The 12949-nt window shown below is 37.3% G+C and overlaps 1 protein-coding gene across 4 annotated transcripts in view; it reads left to right on the top strand.

Annotated features, from left to right (window-relative positions):
• LOC126473403 (formin-like protein) overlaps positions 1 to 12561 on the top strand; it is a 469317-nt gene extending 456756 nt beyond the window's left edge. For all 4 annotated transcript variants that reach the window (XM_050100419.1, XM_050100420.1, XM_050100418.1 and 1 more), the window contains 2 exons: positions 4995 to 5111; positions 10950 to 12561. In XM_050100419.1, coding sequence (XP_049956376.1) covers positions 4995 to 5111; positions 10950 to 11162 — 330 coding nt within the window. In that variant the 3' untranslated portion in view covers positions 11163 to 12561. The remainder of the gene's footprint in view (positions 1 to 4994; positions 5112 to 10949) is intronic.
• The last annotated feature ends 388 nt before the right edge of the window (positions 12562 to 12949 follow it).

The raw sequence follows: 12949 nt of genomic DNA, 5'->3' as shown, positions 1-12949 counted from the left end.
GGAGACCCACTCAACACTTTCTCCTTCAAAAATGAATGATGTAGATAGTATTTGTAGTTTGTGGTTTGAAGAGACTAAGACATCAAACTGCACAGTGTCCAGTTGTCTCCTTACCTCGATCCACAACCAGAAAAAAGAGAAAAGGAAGGAAAAGTTACAAAGCAAAGTACTGATTCATCATTTCCAATGGAACTGGACCTCTCCTTGGCAGCAGAAGACTTCTTGGAGTCTACACCACCTGTGCAGGAGGCACTGGAACACTGCAGATAATCATATATCACTGTCCTATTCACTGACAACTCCAACACCTTTTCAGTGATTTTTCATTGGAATTTTAGTGGCTGCTATCACCACGTGGAAGAAATTCGACAATCACAAACCATCTCACAATCCCGTCTTTTTCACTGTCCCCTCCCACTTCTGTTATGCACAGTGCACTTATTAACTTGTGCACGATGTTTTTATCGTAATATCTGTCTTGCATATTCCCCTGTCTTCCACCATTAAGCTCTCAGGTTTTCAAATCTTGTCCGATGCAGACCCCAACAGTCAGTCTTTCCTTCTCATCCCGTACCTCTCCTGTCCTTTTCCTTCACCCTTCTTCCTTCCCCTTCAACCCTTCTGCCTGAAGGAGGAGCCACTGGCTCCAAAAAATTGCCAATCACAACAGTCTTTTATGTGTGTGTTCTGCTGCCGCTTGGTGAGTAGATCTTTTATCTATCCAATTAAATAATACAAGTATCGAGATTTTTGGGAGACCATTTTCCTACTCCCAGGGGATATAATGTGTATAACAAAAATAGGATGAACATGGAATTAACATCTGATTATTTTCGTACACTAATCAAACAAAACACCTTCAGTGAACAAGTGACTATTAACATTGCACTTGAAGCAATATCCATTAGAGTACAATTAACCATAAGGACGGTCTGCAGTGTCTACATTCCCCCGTGACCAAGATATTGCCTTCCAGAGAAACATAAGACCTAATTACACAGTTACCCCCACCTTTCATTTTATTGGGAGATTTTAATGCCTGTAACAGCGTACAGGGCAGCCGGATAAGATTTGTTGAGGATAACTGCTAGAGATTCTCAGACCTTGATCTCTGCCTAATAAATAAGGGAACCCCAACACATTTCAACACTAACTGTGGCTGCTATTCTGCATGATTGGACAATGTGAAGAACTAATTTTTCATCTATGATCCAATGGAACACTCATGAGACTTTTGTGATGGTAGTAACTATTACTCATTTATTGCATTGGTTCCAGGTATATGCCACATAAATTGCTTCTGCTTCTGTGTTGGTCACTGTGAACAGCAAATTAGAATGCTTTCTCTGCTGATGTGCAGATTACAATAAATACAGAGAAGAGCATTGACAAAGTAGTGCAAGATGCAACAGGAACAAACATTCATGCTGTGAATATGAAGTTGCTATTCTAGTCAGGTCCTCTTAGGAGCAAACCTGTTCCATGGCAGTGCAAAGAGCTTGCCAGTGCCATCAGAACAACAACAAAGTGCTCTACAGAGACATGGGTACAATGCTTCTAGCAACGATTTTATTTTATTCAGTTGATCAAGGGCAAAAGCCTGTTACTTACTAAAACAAAAGAACAACAAATGTTGGGAACAATGTGTCTCTTCAATGACAGTACATACTGCAGCTTCATAGGTTTGTTCCAAATAGCAGTGGATGAGTGGATTTCAAGCCACTCGTAGAATCCAGGGAGTCCTCAATGGAGAGGAAATTAACACTAGTTTCTCTGAAATTGCTGAACTATCAGCTATATATTGTGCAGCAATGTCAGCATCTAAGAACTGCCACCCTGCTTTTGCCCAACACCATCTTTTAACAGAATGTAGTACTATATCTTTTATCTCAACAGATGTGGCAACCACAACACACCCTTTAAAGCATAGAAACTAAATAATGTTATAAAATAGTGCAGGGCCAGGACCAGATGACATCCATAATCAAATTCTTTAACACCTTGGTGAAAATAGCAAAAGCTCTGTTCTAAATAATTTTAACAAGGTTTGGTAAGACAACTAATATCCATTGCAACTGAGAGAACACGTCACAACATCTGTACCAAAGTGAGGATAACACCCAAGAACCAGAAATAGATAGACTGATTACCCTAATAACTAGTTAGGTAAACAGTAGTAAGGATGGTTAATGCACAGCTTTAGATTCTGAAGATGTTGAACTACCACTGGTGGTCTCTTATGATAGGAGTTTTCAATTAGGGAGGCCTTTGTGCCCCACCAAAATTTGATCGCAGTAATTTTTTTTATTATTAGGCATACAGTACAACATAGCTACGTCACATTTTATCGACTCTGAACAAGTAGAATTTTCGAGGAAGTTTACCTGTCTTCATACAGAATTTTTAGACTCTATAGAACCAGGGTGTGCACAAACCTTAGTAACCAATGTGTACAGGAAAATGAAGTCTCACAGGGATCAGTTTTAAGTGTCACACTTTCTCCAACTGCAATAAATGGCATTGTATACAGTGGGACATTATCACACCAGCATTATATGTTGATGATCTTTGTTTATGTTATAGTTATGTATTGTTATGTACAGTAGAATGCCAATAACAGACAGCAATAAAGAAGACACAAAAGTGGGTGCAGTCCATGGGCATCGTTTCTCACCACTAAATTACACATTGTGCACTATGATAGAATACAGTCTGCCCATCCTCAACCAGAACTATACCTCGAAACCCTTCTGCTGGAATTAGTCGAATTAGTCTAGCACTTCTTTCTGGTCATAAACTTACTGTTACCACAGATATGATAACTCCAGACCTGTTGCATGATGAAACTCAACACTCTGTTGCTCAGTAACAGTTCCTGGAGTGAAAATCGAACTGTTATGTTAACATTTTATGAAATGCTCATTCTATCCTGTTTCGGCTTGGGACGCATTGTTTATGTGGCAGCAGCACTGTCCATCTTAGAAATGTTAGATCCTGTCAACCACAGGGGAGTCATTTGGCAACTCTAGGTTTTTGAATGAGCCCAGTCAGTAGCATTATTGGACAAGCAGGAATACTACCACTGAAAATGACACTAACAAAATGTATTTAACTATGCAATCACGATTAATCAAATGCCAAATCATTGCTGTCATCGTATTTTATTCCACAATTCAGCAACCCACTTATTCATGAACTTCAGAATGGGGCAGCCAAGAGCAATAAGACGGGAAGAGCTCTGGTGAGAACTTCCTCTGATTACCTGAATGCAGTACTGGCTCTTGCAAATGCCTTAAAGGCATATTCCCCAACAAGCAGTAAAGATGAACACCAAAGACCTCATTGTAAGACACAATTTTTATAGGAGAGAATTTTATTCAGTCTTCTAAGGATATCCACATTTTAATCTCCTTTACCTAGGCAGTTTCAAATATAATGAAAATGTTGTCTGTGCATAGGTACACAAACTGAATTCTAAATGACTTTTTGTACCAAAAGTATGCGGTATTTATACTGCAGAATTAATAGCTATCAGTAGGGTGCTACGAAACATGACGAATTTGTCAACTTAATTTCATTACATGCAGCTACTCCTTGAATGCTTTGAAACAATAGGAAAGTGCTATCCAAAATATCCATTGTCCCTGCCATCCTTGACCAACTGTACATTCTCTGCAGTACCGGGATATCCATCATTTTTCTCTGGACATGGAGTCCTTCCAGCATTCCAGGTAATGGGATGGGTAGCAAACTAGCCAAAGAAGCAATGAAGGTGGACACTCAAACTAGATATTCCAAGTATTGATGTAAGGACACACATTCCACATTGCATCCTGAAGAAATGGAATGACAAGTGACCAGCTCTTCCACAATCCAGTAAATTAAGGACCATCAAACACACCAACAAGGTCTCGCAGACTTCGCTGTGTCAAGGAGGGAAGGTGTTGCCTCACACTGTCTCAGAATCAGACATACCAAAATAAGCCGTGAGTTTATACTAAGACAGGAAGAACCTCATCTGAGGAGAAAAAAATTAACAATTTACCACATTCTTGACGAATATAAGACTACCAAAGACTTGCAGCATCAAAAGGAATTCGGACAAAACCAAACCATACAACACAAAGCAGAGAGCAGTGCAACAGCCCTCAGATATTAAAATACTGTGATGCAGTTACTGTTTGTGCAGAATAGCTCTGTGCAGAATAGCTCTGTGCAGAATAGCTCTGTGCAGAATAGCTCTGTGCAGAATAGCTCTGTGCAGAATAGCTCTGTGCAGAATAGCTCTGTGCAGAATAGCTCTGTGCAGAATAGCTCTGTGCAGAATAGCTCTGTGCAGAATAGCTCTGTGCAGAATAGCTCTGTGCAGAATAGCTCTGTGCAGAATATCTCTGTGCAGAATAGCTCTGTGCAGAATAGCTCATTCTAATATCTTCATGCCGCTCAGGGAGTAATGACATTTACCACAAACACTTTTGATGTGCATCCCAAAGCCAGAGCACAGTCACTGTAACATACAGAACTGAACTTTAATGGCCAAGATTTGGATTCAGATTAACTGCAAGCTAAGATGGAAAAATGTACAATTGGCTTTAGTAGGGGCAAGTTGACTTTTTAGTTTTATAAGCAGAATACTGGCCAGACACAGTGCAGATATAAATGAGAACAACTACAGAATAGACATGCTACATATTTTTGAGTGCTTTTGTAGAGTTCAAATTTCTTTCATTTTCCCCTTTAACCTAGTAAGCAAATGCACCAATGTCATGTTGCTAGATTTGTACCAGGTGGCTGTAGTTATTATGAATGTTTTATGTAAATCCTCGGGAATCTTACATGGACTTCTTGAAATGGTATTAGAACATCTCGTCTAGGAGGGGGAAAAAAATGTTACATTACTTACAGAACCTCCCGTAGTTGCCAGATACACCTGGTGAGAGTTGTAAAAGCTATTTTTCATTAATTTCTTATGGTATTGATGACTAATCTTTCAGATTGCTGACCAGGAGAATGAGCAGAGACGTAGGCTTGAGCAGGCGGCACTGGAAGCTTTGAACAGACCACCAGAAGAGGTAGCTAAGCGCAATAAATTAAATCAGAAAAAGCAGCAGGTAGGTTGTTGCACTGTAGTTTGGGTTTTATATTATTTTTCGCTTGTATTTTGTAAAAGATTATTGCAATTTGTATGAAATGTAGAAATGGGGTAGTGCACTATTTGGCAAAAAAAGGCACTCCCCCCTGCAAGGATTAGAGGGTGTGGCACTTTCTGACAATCTTAAGTCAGATCCACATGCAGCTTATTATTGTCCACCATTGTCAAAATGGCCACTTTCACCCCCCCCCCCCCTCCCTCCCTCCCTCCTTTTCACCTAGTATCTTAATGTGTGGAGTGCATGCACTTTTAATTTAGTACAATTGTAAGCGGCACCCAAATCAAAATGAGGCAGATGGGAAGAGAAGTAAGTAAACTGTTAATTATCTCAGAAGTAATCGCCATAACTGTTAATAAATGAATTCCACTGAGAGACAAGACAGTCAATGCCTTTACGGAAAAATGTTTATGATTGCCTGCGAACCATGCCTGTACCCAGGTGCGCAAATTGATGGCAACAAATGTCTTCCTTCAGTGCCTGGAAGAAGAGGTGCACACCTTGGTATAATCATGCAATTGTGATTCCGTAGGCAAATATGCGCATTTTTTCATGAAGGCAACTGACTGTCATGTCTCTCAGTAGGATCAGCCTATTAATAGGTATGGAAATTACTTTTGAAATAATGAACAGTTACTTAATTTTTTCCATCTGTCTTATTTTCATTTGATGCCCCCTTATACTATCCATCATCTGATTCAACAGTACCACATCAAGGATATGTTCGGTCGCAGTTGGGTAGCTTGCAAGTCCTTAACTTAAACTGTTAATTATCCTGATTGCAAAATAAAAAGTATTTTCCACTACTAAAGCTACAAACTAATATAGTTCATATGATAAAAGGCGGTGTATGTTTGGTGCAAGCTTTTGGGTGGACCGCCGATGAACTTACATGCTCTTCTAAGACAGATGTTGTTCGTTATCAGATGAGTTGCCATAATTTGTATGCACCCTCTAACAAATCTTGCTAGTGCATTGTCAGGCATATTACTTAAAGAGGAAATTAAAAGTATAATCTCAACCACTTCACATGTTGGTAATCTCTCTCTTCACACTGGTCTTCTTTCTTTATTGCCCATCCAATATTTCTGCCAATCTCACTATATGTGCATTTGGTAACATTTCCAGATTTAATTCAAATTATTAAGCTTCACCATATTTTTTAAAAGCATGTTTTGGAATAAGTTTATTGGTGAGGTTAAAGGTGAGATTAATATTCATTAGAATATTCAGCAAATGTCATTTTCTTCACATGCTCGTTTAAATGACTACTCCAAAGAGATTTTCCAAACAATTTTATTGGTTTTAATGATGAAGCACCACAAATGTGAAAGTCCTGAATATGTTCGCCATCACAGAACATAATCACTGTGTGAGAGACAATAATTTATTCATGATATGGCTTTGGATGCAACATTTCTAAATTGGAGACCAAATTGAAACCAGAGTCTACAGTAATCAACAACAAAAAAATAAAAAAAAACAGATGATAGCAGCAAAGTGATCATTTTGACTGCACAAATGTTGAATTTAGCTAAATATTCACATTTAATCATCCTAATTGGCATGAGTTTTAGGAGTACAGCTACAGTCTTTTTTTAATTACCTGTCTCTGCTTGTTTTCATCATATCCACAAACTTGACCAGTTTTCAAATTGCAGATTAATATTAAAAATCTGCACTATCTGTTAACAGTGCTAGGATGCAAGCAAATATTCTTGTCTGGAAAGTAAAATGTTGTTGCAAAAACTTAAAACTTTCATTCTCAGCATAACAGAAAATTTTTGATAGAAGACAATGATGTAAACGGCAGATATTAAGGTGGCATGCTATGTGGTGGGCAAAGCTACCAGAAAAGAGGTTACACACTAATTAGCTCTCAAACTTGATCAGATCACAAAGTCTGCTAGGCATTAGAATAATTTTTCTGCATTATTTACATAATATTTGTATTAGTTTTTACCTTCTAAGTGTTGTCCTAAGCATTGAAAGTGGATGATGATAAAATTGGTGTGAATTAGGCTAAAACTCAACATTCAAATAACATAAACTGTAACACCGAGAATAATCAGTTTTTGACAATATAATGTGATTGAATAGATAAAAAATCTACTCACCAAGCGCCGGTAGGAGAACATACACACAAAAGGAGGTTGTACTTACGCAAGCTTTCGGAGCCAGTGGCTCCTTCTTCCGGCTGGAGGGTTAAAGGGGAAGGAAGAGGAGTGAAGGAAAAGGTACTGGAGAGGTTTAGAAAAAGGGGTATATTTTGGAAGAGTCACCCAGAACCGCAGGTCAGGGGAGACTTACCGGACGGGATGAGAAGGAAAGACTGATTGTTGGAGACAGCACCAGATGAGACTTTCAGATTTTCAAATTGCGTCAGGTGTATTCCACAACAATTGGTCATTCCTTCTCCCCTGACCCTTGGCTCTGGGTGACTTTTATGAAATCTACCCCTTTTCCTAAACCTCTTCAGCCCTTTTCCTTCACCTCTCTTCCTTCCCCTTCAATGCTTCTGCCGGAGGGAGCATTAGTGAGTAGATTCTTTGTCTAGCCAATGACATTAGAATGACATAAACTACATCATCTTCTTGAAGGTATGCTTTGCTGGTGAAATTAAGAGTTCATATCTTTCAATTAGATTAGGGAATAAGACACTAAAAGTAGAACAACATCAGTTTTACTATTCGGGGAGTAAAATAACTGACGATGGTTTAAGTAGAGAGGGTATGAAATGCAGAGTGGCAATAATAAGAAAAGTGTTTCTGAAAAAAAAAAAGAAAATTATAAATTTTCAACTTAGGAAGGCTTTTCAGAAAGTATGTGTGTGGAATGTACCTATGTTTAGGAGTGAAACATCCTGGTAAATAGTAAAGATGAGAAGAGAGTGAGACCTCAGTCTCTTGCGGTCGCAAGCCTAATAAATTCTTGGTTTTCAAACTGCATCACATTGAAGTGAATAAGAGAATGAGTTGCTATAGAAGAATGCTGAAGATTGGATGGGTTGTTTCGATATGTGGTGAGAGAGTGCTGAACCAAAATGAGGAGAAAAGAAAAATTTGTTGTACAACTTGACTAAAAGAAGGGATCTATTGACAGAACGCACTTGAGGCATCAAAGAATAATCAGTTTGGTAATGTAATGTGATGGATAAGGAGTAGTTCACAAGGCTTGATCACAGTGCAGTAGTTATGCTGAGATAAGGAGGGTTGTGCAGAACAGACTAGCATGAAGACTGTATCAAACCAGGATTTGGACTGAAGATGACCAAAGGCCATTCATTATTTCCTTGTGCATTTTAGTTATTAAAATGACTGTTGACAAATTTACGTGTTCCATCTCTTATTCTATGTGGAATAAGGTACTGCCAACTTCTGAGAGAAATAACTTGTGAACATTTGTAATAAAATGTTGATTACAGTACATTTAACTTAAATACATAAATTGCATTAATTCTCAAGCAGTTAATCTGTCACTGAAAAGGTTTCTAAAAGGCACAATGTCTTTGCTTGAAAATGCCAAACCAAGAGAGAGATTTTTTTGTTGTTGATAGAAGCACATAAACTGTTAACACTTACAGAACTTCATTATCGGGGCTAAAAAATAAACATATGTAGAAATATGGACATAGTTCACAATGTGTGAAAACGGAAAGCATAGACTGATGTAATGAGATTGCATAAACCTGTATATGTGGCATGTGGTTTCAGCAAAAAGGAAATGGAACTGAAATGGGGAGTAAAACTTAACCTCTTGTCATTAAGTGGCAGTCAGTGACTGGATATGACAGACAAGGTCAAAATGATATCATTCCTATAAATAGCAAAAAGTCAATTTTATAGAGGAAGAATAAGAATAAATAATGCTAAATTGTTGTTGAAAGGCAACAGGAACCAATGGACAGAGTGATGCAAATGCCAACCAGATGTGCACAAGAAGTCTGTGTTTGATACATGAATAGGAACACACCACAAACTTGTTTACAAAGAAGGGGAAGATCAGTATATCTTGTTAATTAGAAGCAGCCAGCTGAAGTTTTGCTTAATTTGATATTAATGTGATTTTATTCCTGTGCAGCTAGTCAGATCATACAAATAATTATTTTTCACGAAGGTTTCATATTGGGTTTCTCAAATGTGGTGTATTCTTGTTGCACAATTTTTTGTCACAGATGCTCCTGATTGTGAACATCAACGTAATTGTTGTGATCAGCTCTCACTGGATGCCAAACTGTACAATTAAACTTGCTGACTGTTTCACAGGCTTTTATCAAAGTGGGTAACAAAAATAAGCAGGAACTTCACTACTGTGTGTGTGTGTGTGTGTGTGTGTGTGTGTGTGTGTGTGTGTGTGTGTGCGCGCGCGCGCGCACGTATGTGCGTGCGTGCGTGCGCCTCACATAGCAGTGAGGTTATAGTTATGTCTGAGGGTTAGGTGCAAGGGAATATTTGCATATTACAAATGTAAAGTTCTCTCTGTTGGTAGTACATAACCAATCCAGAGGACTGCATTTGTCTAAGTAATAAAAAGAGAATGTTGAGATGTTTTTATTTTTCAGTATTAAAATCCTTCAAACCATCAGGTTTGAGCTCTTAAATACACATGTAGCCATGAGTCTAAATGTAACCTCATTTTTAAAAGTTTCAACTCTGTTGACAACTGTAATTGCACACTAGTTTAGCTTGAAATGATTAATCTTGTACATAAGATCCTGAGACTGGTATCATCTGTTAGTACTGCGAAAGTGAGCTCACTGCTGATTCCACACTAATTCTTTCTTCATTTTATATGGTCGTCCAGTTGCTATCTGAAGCAGTTGAATCACTTAAGAGGATGCTTTTGTGTAGGTACTCGTCTCGTGCGTTTTCTCCATGCTCTTTTGTAGTGCCTCACACTTCCTGCAGCTGTAATCTGTGTGTATGGCTGTGGAGCTATAAGGAGCAAAGAATAAGACTGGTGATTCTCAAACACTGTGTTTGTTGTCACAAGGAGTGTGGGCTAATACTAACTGCTGTATGTATATATGCATTTATATGTTACTAAAGCCCTTTTCAAAATTTGATACTAACATAGTGGTAGCGTAGTATGCATTGCTGTCACAGTCCTAGATAGTGGTCTAATATTCTTATGTGTAATAAGATTTCTTTGTCTCGTGTTTTAATTTTGTTGTTGTTGTTGTTGTTGTTGTTGTTTTTTGTTGTGTTTTGTCTGATTTCTCCAGTCTACATTTCTCTTGCAGAATAATGTGTCTGTTGGTAGCTAGGTTTGAGATAAATGACTTTTGCATTAATGGTACTTAGTTGTTTTGTTTTTGCACTGCATTGCGTTTTTTCAGTAGACTGCTTTATACAGACAAGCAATAACTTCTTGCTTCAGTAAGACAATAAATGAAAAATTTTGGTTTTATGTGTGATTCATTTGCATGAGCATGTCAAGTTTTGCTAGTTGTGTTTCGATAAATGAAACTTGGGCCTGTGGGAAGATATCACTAATGGTGGAATCGTAGTTATTTGGGTACAATGCAGTAAATGTTAGCACTAATTAGCGTGAATTACTCTTTTTGTAAACACTTGAGGTCCCATACATAAGCAATGTTTTGAATTTTGCACTGCAGTTGCATTATGCCACGCTTGTATTGTGAAGTCAGTCATGGGAACAGGAAGTAAATGTCATGCACTGTACATGATAGTAAAATACTTCAGAAGATCCCTAAATGCTTCCACATTGGGCCAAGTTTCATTTTCTCACAAATACATCCCACAGGAAACAACACTTGAACCTGATGTGTCCTGACAGGAGGCTGTGATTAATGAGCTGAAGTGCAAGACGCGCTTGGTCCAAGAGAAGAAGTTACTGCAGCAGGATGAAGTGTACAATGGTGCCCTGGAAGACATTCTTTTGGGTCTAAAATCTGAACCGTACAGAAGGGCTGATGCTGTTCGACGAAGTCAGCGGAGGCGAATTGACAATAACCGGTTATCGAGGACAATGGAGGAACTAGAACTATGATGTATAATGACTGACATGTGGTCTGAATGAAATTAATGACTACATTTATTTCTCTTTCTTTACATATTTACCCAATGTGAAGTGTACACTATTTCTCATCTCAAGAAATTCTTACAAGGCTTAGTAGTTAAAAAGCATTCCATTCTTTCTTAACTTTATGTAGAAAATATGTACAAAGGCCAGTATTAGGTGCTTGTAGGTCTTGTGAGTGCTTTGAGAAAAGTTTGACAGCATGTTTAGCAACAGCACCATTCCATTTATCACAGAAGTGATGCAAAGTAATCCAGTCCAGGCTGTTCCTATTGCCATTTTCTGTACCACCTTCTTTCATTTTTGTCATTTTCTTTATTTCAGAGAAACAGCTTGATAGTAAGTTACCAAAGTAATAGTGTCTTTAACTTATTGAAAGTAGTTTCTGTAGTGATACTTCTTACCATGAAAACAAGACAGTTTTGTTGTATTGCTGAATTGTATCAAATACAAAGAGTGAGAAATAATAGAGGTTTTGAAAAGGACACCACTGTACTACCACCACCACTTCTGTTAATAGCAGCAGCAAGTAACGCAAATTGTGAAACTGTTTGCGTTTCCAAAATAATTCCGTTGGAAATTGTTGAAAAGCAGCACTTCTTTAAGTGGAAAGACCAACACTGTCAGCTTACATTGACTAGTGGAAGTGGCAAACTAGGCAGTGTTCTGCAGTTGGAATATCATATACACACTTATTCTTTAATCCTTGTTCAGTTTTGGAAATATGGCATGTTAATGCCATGAAGTGTAGTATTTATGATTTGGTCAGAACTACTGCAAAAAATATGTTAAAAATATGGCCTATGTTATGGCCTATGGATTTCACAAGTAACAGCATTTTAATTATTTTAATTTTTGTTCCCAAAATAAAATTTTGATGTCTCAAAAATGACTCTTCAGCATTTAGGGAGAAATAGTAAAATGAAAACACTCTTACATTGAGACGATGCACAAGAATTAGAATAATTTTATTAAGATCTGTTTGTAGTAGTCTGACTTGCTTTTTGAAAGAAAAGATTTTTGTACCAACCCCTTCCCCTCCTTTTCAAAACTTTCAGTATAAATGGGAACACAAACCAAGAATAAATCAGTGGTGATCTTTGTATAGTAACAGATTATTTATATAAATATATAATTCTTACACTGTGATTTTTATAAATATAAACATTGTTAATATTGTGAATATATTTTGTAAATATTGTACAGGCACATGAAGGCGTTTGTATTTCAATGACGATTGCGTAATGTGATGTTTCTTTTTTCTTTTACCAAATACAAACAAATATGTATAATATTTATATAAAATTTGTATTGTATTTTATAAACAGTGTGTTTAAAAGCCTGGTTGAGTCTTATTTTTACAGCTTTTGTAAGTGAAAAAATAAATGGACTTTTTTAAGTTGTTAAAAATTTTAAACAATGTTCTATGTAATACAGTATTTTTGAAGACTGTTTTGTATTAAAGACTTTATACAATAAATTCTTTGGGTGTTCCTGTAATATATCAGAATATGAAGAGGAACATATTTGGTGTCATATTCATAGTACAGCCACATAAAATACACTCAGGTGTGAGCTATTGGGCCATTTTCAAAACTGAGGTCTTTAAGTTACAAAAGTTAAAAAAAAGACAAGGAGCAAAATGTTCATGCATAAGTGATTATGTTCCAAATCCACAGGTTGTATCATAATTAAAAGAAGTAAAAAACATTTCTATTGATAGGCCAATTCCAGTAGTTGCAATGTAATCTTTGTTT

Source organism: Schistocerca serialis, chromosome 4 (genome assembly GCF_023864345.2).
Source record: "Schistocerca serialis cubense isolate TAMUIC-IGC-003099 chromosome 4, iqSchSeri2.2, whole genome shotgun sequence".
Classification (NCBI taxonomy): Eukaryota; Metazoa; Arthropoda; class Insecta; order Orthoptera; family Acrididae; genus Schistocerca; species Schistocerca serialis.
Note: the sequence above shows the minus strand (reverse complement) of the source record. Positions and strands in the feature narration are given on the sequence as shown.